Here is an 11,707-nt window from a genome sequence, read left to right on the forward strand (position 1 = left end):
TTACATCAGTTACATGACATTTAAAATATTATACAGAAATATGTAAATTTTAGATAATTCAAAACTCTATAAATCAAAGTTTTGATTATTTTGTCCCTTGAATATTGACCTAACAAGGACTTCCTGTATGTATTAACTGCATAATCAAGTGTAAGCCTATCTTATATAAAATGAACGAGTTTAATTTGTAAAGGTGGTTATGTCAGTATCTCCAATTCCACTACCCACTTACAATCCTAAACCCCTCATACAGCCTGATGTAAGTTTAACTAACTCCCTCTTTCTGGGTTGGTAAACCTCACAATCACACAATCACACAATCACAATTTGAATGCCTTGGAGATTCATCTACACTAGAATGGACAACTCAGAGCCCACATTAGTTCTTTGTGTGGTTTGTGTTGCACAAAATGTTTTTAAAATATATATATATATATAAAATAAAATAAAAATTTAAAATATCAACATCAAGTGGTCTGTAGTCATACCAAGAGCCCACTTCATTCTTGTCCAGTTGTTTAACCTAACTTCACTTAACACTTCATGTAGAGTTGTAAAATTTTTAAAACATTTTCTATTATTGTATTTAGTTTTTGGTTTCTTTACAAATTATATACTATTCAATCTATAGCTATTATACCATTCCTTAGCCGAGAAAATGAAATACTGATGTTTACAGTGCTTTTTTCAGTTAATATAGAAAATGTATCAAATGAACTTCAATTGGAGACAATAGATTTGCAAAGTAATTTTGATTTGAAAGATACTTTTGAAGGAAAAATTTGATAGATTTTATAAAACTTTTATCAAAGAAAATCAATTTCCCAACTTAAGGAAGTATGCAACAAAAATTCAATGGTTGTTTTATACAACTTACGTATGTGAACAGTTTTTTCCTGTAATGAATTTAGTAAAGAGTAAAACAAGGAATCAGCTAACAGACTTGCATCTCAAAAATAATTTAAAACTAGCAGTGATTAATATTCAAATAAATATTTCAGATATATTACATTCACATTAGTTCCAGAAGTCACATTAATTGTACCTTTGTTAATTTATAATCATATATAACTAAATAATTGTGATTTACCTGCATTTTGTTTGTTTTCTTTTTTCTCTGGTGTGTGGCCTGCATCAGTTTGAAAGTTTTAAATATGACCCTTATGTAGAAAAAGGTTTCCCATCCTTGATCTATATATTCTATTCTAGAATGCTACTGTTAGAAAGAATTGATTTTGAAAGAACTATCTTAAGGTCTTAGAGGTAGGCTAAAAACATTTATAACAAATATCTTGCTTATGTTGGTGTATTTTATTTTGAGTGAGCACTCACATTCAAATAAATGTATTCCATTTTGTCAATAAAAATATTAATCAATTAAAATCATTATTGTGCTCTACGTATTACAGATTGACCCTTTTTCAGACACTGTCACATCCCGTATGTCCATGCACAGTGATTGCTTTCTTGGCATATGTCATATGCTTAGTATGAAAAATGCTCTAGAAATTTTTATTTTATTGTCAGTGATATTAAAATAAACATACAACATCATAAACATTAAAATAAATATATAACATTAAAAAAGTGAAATAAATGTTGTTATGTTTATTTTACTATTTCTTCAATAGATGGCTTTAAGTTACAGAAATCATTTAGCTGATTTTTGTGGGACAATTTAGTTTTGTTTTGCAATCTGAAAGCATCTCTAACTTGTTTCTGATAGTTTTTCTTTCAAATAAATTAGAGTTTGTGGGAAGTTATAATTTTATAAATTGTTGATAGATTATAATATTGACTGTTTTAGTGATTTAGAAAAAAGTGAAGTTCACTTAACTCAATCTCATTTACTACCTGGAAAATGTGAACTTCACTTATAACTAATTCAGGTAGTGATTGAGAAAAGGGAAAAATTATCTATTGGTATTAGTGATAGTGAATCATCAGAATCTTCTGATGATTGTGATATCGAGGCTGCCAGGAAATGGGTTGAAGAAAACACAGTAAATAATGTTTCTCTATAAGCACCTCTGAAAGCAATTCTTGTAAAATTGTTGTTTCCTTTAGCTGTAGTGAAACTCCTGGAATTCTTACTTTTAGTAGGGATGATGTACTTCAGTTTTTTGAGTATTTTTTTGATGATTCTATGGAAGAAATGATTGCCAAGGAAATTAATAAGTATATAGAGCAGGGTACTCATACTGAGGCTGCTAAAAAATCATTGAGAACTAACAAATGACTCAAAAGAGTAGAAAATTTTAAAGTGTGGCAGGTGGTACCGAATGGCATATCGCTACTTTTGGAAGAAAACCAGCATAACTCAAAAAAGTGCAATTTTTCGGTTATGTCAATCAAAACAAAAATGTAGTAAATTTTTATGTGGAAGAGTGTCACAAAAGTAACTTGTGTATTCCCCCACTAGGGAGCAGTTATGTCAGTGTTGAATTATCAAAACCTACTCTAAAATTTACTACATTTTCATTTTGATTATAACATAACCGAAAAATCACACTTTTTTGAGTTATGCTGGTTTTCTTCCAAAGTAGATATATATACTTGTGATAAAAAAATATTGGGGATGCATCATTTAAACCAGGGATGGCACCCCGCAGCCTGTACTAATAATTTTTGTGGCCACATCGCATAAAATTTGAATAAATATATCAATTTCCCAGCTTAAGAAAGTATGCAGCAAAAATTCAAATGTTATTTTCTACAACTTATGTATGTGAATAGTTTTTCTGCAATGAATTTAGTAAAAATTAAAACAAGAAACCGGCTAACAGACACATCAAAACTAATTTAAAACTAGCAGTAACTAATATTTAACCAAATATTTCCGTTATATTACATTTACGGAAGCTAAATTAAGTATAGCTATGCTAATTTATAATTATATATGAATAAATAATTGTGATTTACTGGCATTTTTTCCCTCTTTTCTCTTGTACGCAGCCCATGTTAGTTTAAAAGTTTTGGAATACGGCTTTTGTTGTGCTACAGTTTTGTCTTACATAGAAAAAGGTTGCCTATCCTTGATTTAAACTGTGTGATGCAAGAGGACACTGTCATCATTTTTTCATCGTTTGGTACAACTTTCATTGACATCCAGCAGCAATCTGTACCTCACATGTTTTTGTGCCAGCAATTTTTCAAAATGTAAAGTATAATTGAGCAAGGAATGTGCATTAAATTTTGTTTTCACAATGGAATTATTGCTACAAAAATGTTGAAAATATTGTAAAAGCCTTTGGTGATGATAGTCTATCAAAAATAAGAGTTTTCAAGTGGTACAAGATGTTCAAGGAATGCAGAGAATGTGTCAAAGATGAACCATGCTTTGGTAAACTGTCCATTTTAACTGATGAAAAACATGTTGCTCAAGACAGAGATTTGGTGCTCAATTATCATCATTTAACAATTAGGAATATTGTTGAACATGTTCTGGTATCATTTGGATCTTGTTAAGAAATTTTAAAAAGATCATTTGGGCTTGCAACTTGTCACTTCTTGAGTTGTCCCAAAAACATTGAGTTTTTTTCAAGAACATGTTCAAATGGCTGAGGAAATGTTTTCTCAAGGTGAATCATTCTTAAAATGTATCATTTTGGTTGATGAAACATGGATATAAGATTGTCGGGCTGTTTTGACACCAAAACAGCACGACAATCATGTAAATAGTGCTCAAAAGATGAAGAAAAACTAAAAAGACCACATCAAAGTCAGTCAAAAATCAAAGTCATGTTCACTGTTTTCTTCAATTGTCCTGGTGTTGTGTGTGTTGAAATCCTTCTGTCTGGCTAAACAAAGATTATTATTTGAGAATTTTGTGTCATTTGTGTGAAGCTATTTTCAGAAAACAACCTAATTTGTGGCAAGAAAACTCATGGATTTTGTGTCATGATGATGCACCTGCTCACAACACTCTTGTTGTTTGTGAATTTCTTGCCAAAAGTTTAACAAATACAGTTCCACAAGCTCTATATTCACCTGATATGGCACTGTGACTTTTTCCTGTTTTTTTGACTAAAATTTCTGTTTTGTAATCATGGTTTGTATTGATTAATGCCATAAAACAAAATTCACTGAGTTCTGAAGGGGTTTTACAAAAAACAATTTTAAAGCATGTTTTGAGGACTGGAAAAAGCATAAGTGCATTGCAGTGAGAGGGGATTACTTGGAACAGGATGAAAATTATCTTAATAATAAACCAAACAGTTGCTATATTGAATCTGGGCTACTTTACCACTATTATTAATAATTAAATTCTAAGTAATTTAGTATTAAAGATAGGTATTAGGTGCTGTCTTTTATTAAATTTAATATTTATTAAATAATTTTGAATATTCTGGAAGAAAAGAATTGGCCTGGAGTGGGATTCGAACCTGCAACTCCTGCTTAATGTGCAGATGAATTGCCTGTTATGCTACCTGGACTGCTGTCTGACCTTTTGCTATCAGACATATTTAATTTATATATAACAATCCATGATTACTTATGGTGCTTACTAGAGATGACTGCTATGACCATGGCCTATAATCACACAGATGTTTATAGATGTATATATACCATATTAGGATAAAGCAATAGCTGGCTGAGTGCCATAGTGGGTGATAGCAGGATTTGCTTAAAAGCAAGATATTCTTATACACTGGTAAAACCCTACACATTTTGGTGTAAAATAGTTTGGCTTAAAAGTTGCATATTGGCAAGATTTTCTTACTAGAAAGCTATTTTTGCACACCACTTTTAGTTTACCTATTAACAAGTTTTGACAATGACTACTTTCCTATCTCTCTTCCATCATCTTACAAACTGGGTTACATGTCCTGTGCATGCTGTTCTGTCTAGTAAGGACAGCTAGTACAAAACTTTATATCACTAAGTGTAATCTAAATTATTTTCATTCCCATTAGTTTTTTTTTTATTTCTGCCTGTGGATACTGTTTTATCATACCCATTGCCACCAGATCCATAATGGTGGCAGCAGATGGTGAGGGATAGGGTTTGACATATCCAGAATGGACCACCCCTGAAAAATTTCTGTTTTTGTTTTTCAACTCAGGTCTGGATTTACTCCTGGATCTCCAGATTAGTAGGCTGACACCTTAACTAGTTTGTCCATCCTGCTATCTTATCATCATCAGAGGAAGGAAGAAATTTTTCCGATTTCAAATTTATTATCTGGAAGTTGGTAACTCTGGGGATAATACAATTTTAAAATAGCATATTCATATCAGTGCTGTCTATATAACAGGTTGACTGCAAAATATGAACTAAATTGTTGTTGGAAATCTGTTAGTTTAGCAGCCATTCCTAACCTTTTTTAATCATGAACTTTTCTAAACTTTTATGGTTCTCTTCTCATTTTTTCTGTTACCATATTATTATGATTTCCATGAACATATTGAACCAATGTATATCCACTAAAATACATATCTTTTGTCCATATCTATCAAATGTAGACATATTTTCTAATTTCTTAATGGTTTACAGATAAAGTTGAAAAAATAATAAGCAATGATGAAAGCTTAAATATATATTTTTTTAATTTTTATACTTGCATACAATGCCAAATATAGGATATGAGAAATATTTTTATTTTTATGAGAGTAATTTAGGAAAAAAATAAAGATATTATTAAACATTGGGTAAATAAAAGATGAATAAAAAACTTTTAATATTGTTTTTTATGTAATATCTATTGTGAAGTAAACTGCACTGGTTGACTTAAATACTTATGTACTAATGGTGTTTGATATTCTATGCACGGAAAGCTAGAACTTCTTTAAATAAGTTTTACAAAACCTTTCACTCTTTATCTAGCAGTTTCTTTAATTGATTAGATAAGAGAACAAATGCTTTCAGCTATTTTGAATGACCTTCTTCAGGTTCTATAACATTGGAACATCAGTTAACACATATTCAAAGTTCGTTTCATTCTTATGACGTCATTGTTTTTACAAAAAATTTCTTTTAAATTACAATCATTGAATAAATACGGAAATAGATAAAGTTTTTTTAAAACACGATTAATTAATAAATATGTAAATGGATAGCAAATTACAGTTCAATTAAAGAAACTGCTAGAAAAAGAGTGAAAGATTTGGTAAAACATGTTTGATATTATTGAATACTCAACTATTGATACAATATTTTCCAATATCAAAGGCAGGAAAATGAATACTGGCCTATATCATTATCTAAGTTCTATATTAGAAATATTGAGAATCATCAAAATTTACAAAGTTAATTAAGGTAATTCAAGTATTTCATTCAAATTATTTTTATGTATTTGTCATTATATTTTGATTTAACTAGTTTTACTTTAGGTATTATGTTAGCTTTACATCTTTTTTGGGATCATGCTTTTTTTCTTCTTAAAATTTCAAAATTTTTTACTCCAATAATTGCTCACTAAAAATGAACAATATCACCCTAGTCGGCTTTATTACAGGAAATCGGGTATTAAAAATAAACTTACAATTAAAACAAGAAATTCATGGAGAGAAATGAAGTATAATCAGTAAATAATAATAAACTGATCAAACAACAAAGGAAGCAACATGAATAAAGAGGTTTAAAAATTTTTAAATCCAAGGATGAAGTACACATATATATTTTTAATTTCCACAACAACACCTTATCTCACTGAGAATTATTTATTAACTTCAACAAACATTTTCAATCTGTTCTATAGGCCATCTTTAGGTTTTTAAAAATTCATGGAACATTGATAACTGTTCCTTTTTGAATAGAACAGTTAAGAATTCATTTGAAATACAAAATTCTTTAGAATAATGAGCTATTTGAATCCAAAGAAAACATTACAGTAATATAAACAGAGTTTATATAAAATTTAAAATAATAAAATATGATACAATAAAAAAAAAAATTACATTCTTGATTATTTGGGCATTATCCACTATTCTCCAATAAGTTCATTTCAACCATATATTTCCATGCTGTGGGTAACACTGTGGTATCCTTACAGTTCATATAAGGTTACTACTATAAATGTCAACTTTTTCCAAATTCATCCCTAAATTGGATTTGGAGAAAGAGTACATAGAGATCACAAACAAAAACCTTAATAAACATCTTAAAGAACACACACAATATTGGAAAAGGGCAGTATTGTACAGCTTTGTCTAGAAGGGTGCAATACAAAGGATCAGTGGTAGAATGGGAGGGAGCTAGCATTATAAAACTGGTATACTCACCAACATTTGTAATATTTTGATCTATATATGTATCTTTGTATTTTAATCATTTATAATTTTAAAACCACACTGATTCCATATGAATAATTAAAAATTTTTGACCTTCGTGGAATGTTCCGTTTTTGAAAGTTTTGTAAGTTATTCGATTTATAGAAAGGGGCTTTTACCTGACAAAGATTCCTAAATGTAGCTGAAAACGTTTTTGTTTATATTAAGATTCAAATGCTGGAGTAAGTATAAGTAGTGTGTTTTTGCTATTAATTTTTGCATTAATATTTGTTCTGTAATACCCTTAAGTTTAGATATAGAAAATTTAACAATGATTTGAAAATGACAATTTTTTTAACTTATATTTTTAACTTGATTGTTGTGGATAATAAAATCATTTATTTACCAATTAAAAAATATATGATATCAGTTAGAAAGAAACAAATGAATTCATCATATGAGATTATTATTGATAAATTCACAAGGAAGTTTTAACTTTTAATATAGGTTTTGACAAATTTTTCATGTGTTAATTTTTTATGTATAACAAGTTATTTGGTTTATATTAAATATTACTGAAATTAATTTTATGAATATAACAGCATACAGAGATATGTAGTTTAATTACAAATCCAAAAACAAAAATGCTAACAAACATTTAAGGAGCTTGAAAAATATTTATTGAGATAAAAAGTTTTTCAAGCTGATTCATATCTCATTTTCAGATTAACACCAAAATATATTAAATGATAATATTCTAATAAATTTAAAAATTGATGTCATCTAAATATACCACTATTATGTGCTTCCAATACCCAGATAGTATATTGAAAGCACAAATAGGTTATTCAGCAAGAAATTAAAACTAAACAAAGACAATCATCTGAAACCAGCACATATTAACTCAAAATAGTACTTTTACTAACATTTTCGTCTGAAACAGGGATCTTCAGGTACAATATATATAATGCAGAACTAAATAAGCAAGTTTGTTTCGTTCCTCATTATATGTATTGTACATGAAGATATCTGTTACAAACAGATGAAAACATTAGTAAATGTACAGTACTATTATAAATAATGAGTTAATTTATGTTGGTTTCAGTGTTTGCCTTCATTTACACGAGATATTCCAGTTTTGGAGCATAATTGAGATATTAAAAGAGCATAAAAGACTATCAAACAGGAATTGGAATATGGTTTTGGTAGAGCAGTCGATTCTGAACAAGAAACAGTTGCCAAATGGAAACAGGCAGATATATTGTTTTTATCAGATTTAAAAAACATTTCTTTTAAAAACAGCAGATCAAACCCAAGAACTAATATTAATCAGTATGAATAAGAAATATGAAAAAAATGATTTAGACCCTAGATCTGATTATTGATGTCAAAAAACACTCACCAAACTAGAAAATCTAGCAGTATAACATTGATTTAATAAAAACAAATGTTTTCAACAAACTCACATTTGAAGATATATCGATGTTTTCACATGTGAAAAGTGATAATGTTATAATTTTACTTTCATGCCACATTATAATGTGGAAAGTTAAATATTATTGATTTAATGTTTATTTTCTTTACACCCAAAAAAACTTAATAGTTAAAATTATTTATAGTATTTTCCAGAATGAGAATTGAGCTGATGTACTGGATCTTAAATGTGTATCACTCTTCTGCCTTAACTAAAAAATTTGAACTGTTTTTTTTTATCATCATAATCTAATATTTTTTTGCAAAAATTGGAAATTTTGAATAGATTATAACAGTTTAAATATACAATTTTCTAATATATGTTATATATAATGTTCTATATAATGAACATGGAACTATTTTCCTTTGTGTATTGTTTGTAGATTAATGAACATTGGTTCCATTCTTATTCTAGGAAAGATTACAGTTTATTTTATTTATATTTTATGTTATCGGTAGCCTATGCCAAATAAATAATTATTTTATTATTTTACATTTAATTTTCTCATTAAAATTTATGTTATTTAGCTGATATGAATTTTAAAACTTATTAGAATGTCTTATAGAATGATTAGAATTTAAAACTGCACCATTTGATATATTTTGCTCTTTGAACTTTTTTGTTTGGACCTGAAGGTGAAATATGAATCATTATGAAAAATGTATTATCACAATAAACAATGAATCCTTAAATGTTTTTTTTTCCTGTTTTCGATTTGCTGTAGCAAATCGAAAACAGGAAAAAAAACTTCCTACTTGTTTCCTACTAAAGTCAATACAGTGAAATTCCATTAACCCAGCATCGTTGAAACCAACGTGGTGCTGGATTATTGAATATGCCACCTTATTAGATGGTGGAAGTTTTTTCAATCTCCTGGACACAATTTTACATATCTTTGCATGTAAAACTGTAAAAATCTATCTTTTATGATTGTTTAACATGCCATTTCAATTTTTCCAGGCTATTCCTATTCTTCATTGGCTTAAAACAAGAACACTATTCTTACTATGTGCTTTGTACACTTTTATTGCATATAAATATAGATATACTTTAATTATCAAAATACATGAACTATAATGTACTGTAACTGTTTCTGTGATAATTATTGATTTCAAATGTACTAAATATTTCTGCTTCTCGTATGAAACCTGTGCACTAATGTCTTTGGAAAACTTTTTAGAAAAATCTAACTGATTTTACTTAGCACATCATCATGTCATCTTGGTCTTCCTCTGTTTCCATAACCTTTATATCGGAAGTTGTCGACGATGACGGTAAAGCACCTCAATAACCCCAATGATGAGGTCAACATGCCAGTTTATTGGATTTTCTGGCTTACAGATGTTGGGTTAACAGAATTTCACTGTTCACCAGTCTTAACAAAAAATATTAAGATTAAAATTTAATGTACAGTAAATATAAAACAACTCCTACAATATTAAGTGTTTAATAGAATAAAATATTTTGTATTTCTTAGTTATTAAACTAATCTATTATAAACAAGTGATGTAAAAATATAAAATAAATCTTGAACTTCGAAATTTAAGATTGTTCTTAAACAAATTCTTACAACAACTGCATATTTATCCAATAAAAATTATATGACCTAATAAATTATTTACTCAAAAAGTACTGAGTATTTTTGATTAAATCAAATCACATTACATAGCATCAATACATTTTAAGAAATAATCTATATTAAATATTAGCTTAATCTACTGCTATTGACATCTTACTCAACAGACCAGAAATGTGGATTTATAATGTTTGTGTAATTAGAAATATTACATCAGTATTTCTAATTACACAAACATTGTTTAATTAATAATTTTTTTAAATTTTGAATTAATTTTGTTGTAATGCTTTATTAATAAAGTAAATAAATGTTCATAATGTTGATCAGAAACTCCATGATTTCATTGAAAAAATAAATACCTGTAAATAACTTAATAGAAATACATTTGTTTCAATTAAGAAAAATGAAATTATTTCGTAAACTAATAATGTTTTAGCTGTTATGAATTCTTCACAATTTTTTGAGTTTTATTTTAATAAATAAAATAATGGTTTGAAAAACTGATAATTTTACATTAACTGAAAGCCATATTTAAATTTAAATATTGTGAATGAAATGAAAACAAAATAATAATTATAATATTTAATTTAGTTATCTGTAAATTTCTTTTTTATATACAGTGGACCCCCGATATAACACACATGTCGGGTGGGAAACAACACCCGTGTTACACCGCACCACTCGGTGTAACACAGTTCATCTCTTTACTTTAGCAATAATGTCAAGTTTTTCTTTCACACTGTAAGCTTTTCTTTTACTCATCATGCATACAATAATTAAACACTATTCAAAATACATTCAGGAACGCAATACATACACAATTACTTAATACGCAGTAACAATAAAATGCACTACTCACTAACGCCGCACGGACCTGTATAAATGTGTTTGAGCTTATCGTGTCGCAAACATCGCCCGCACTATAACCAAGTACGCAGTATAGCGAGCAGTGCTATAACGAAGGTCCACTGTATTAAAAAATATACTCTTAATAAATGAAAATTTTAGATATATATATGAAATTTTTATTTTCATAACTTTTTCTGATATTAAGCATTTATAAAATTTTTTAAGCCATTTATTTTAAGTTAATTAATATGATTTACATTTTGCAATTAATAATAATATACATTACATTACAGGAATTGGGCAATATCATATGACATTGAGAGAGAGAAGGAATGTTTTTGAAAAAACAAGAAAAGTTTTGTTTTATTGTCATTTATGTAATGCCAGATACACAGATAGGAGCAATTTAAGGAGACATCAAAGAATAACACATGAGAATTGGCACAAACTTTATAATTGTGTTGTGTGTGGAAAATATTTTAATAGAAAAGACAATTTGAAAGTTCATGAAAGTAATGTTCATAATATATAAAAGTTTTTAAAAGTGAAGAATAAATGAAAATTATTTTTATTTTTAATCTTTAAATTGACATTTTA

General features: G+C 28.1%; 1 protein-coding gene across 1 annotated transcript in view; it reads left to right on the forward strand.

Annotated features, from left to right (window-relative positions):
- The window catches only part of LOC136969182 (uncharacterized), a 30,185-nt gene extending 18,478 nt beyond the window's left edge, over nucleotides 1-11,707 (forward strand). Inside the window, exon 3 of the mRNA XM_067263279.1 lies at nucleotides 11,404-11,707. Coding sequence (XP_067119380.1) covers nucleotides 11,404-11,452 — 49 coding nt within the window. The 3' untranslated portion in view covers nucleotides 11,453-11,707. The remainder of the gene's footprint in view (nucleotides 1-11,403) is intronic.

The sequence above is a fragment of the Centruroides vittatus genome, unplaced genomic scaffold, assembly GCF_030686945.1.
Source record: "Centruroides vittatus isolate TY-2023 unplaced genomic scaffold, ASM3068694v2 contig_1035, whole genome shotgun sequence".
Taxonomy (NCBI): domain Eukaryota; kingdom Metazoa; phylum Arthropoda; class Arachnida; order Scorpiones; family Buthidae; genus Centruroides; species Centruroides vittatus.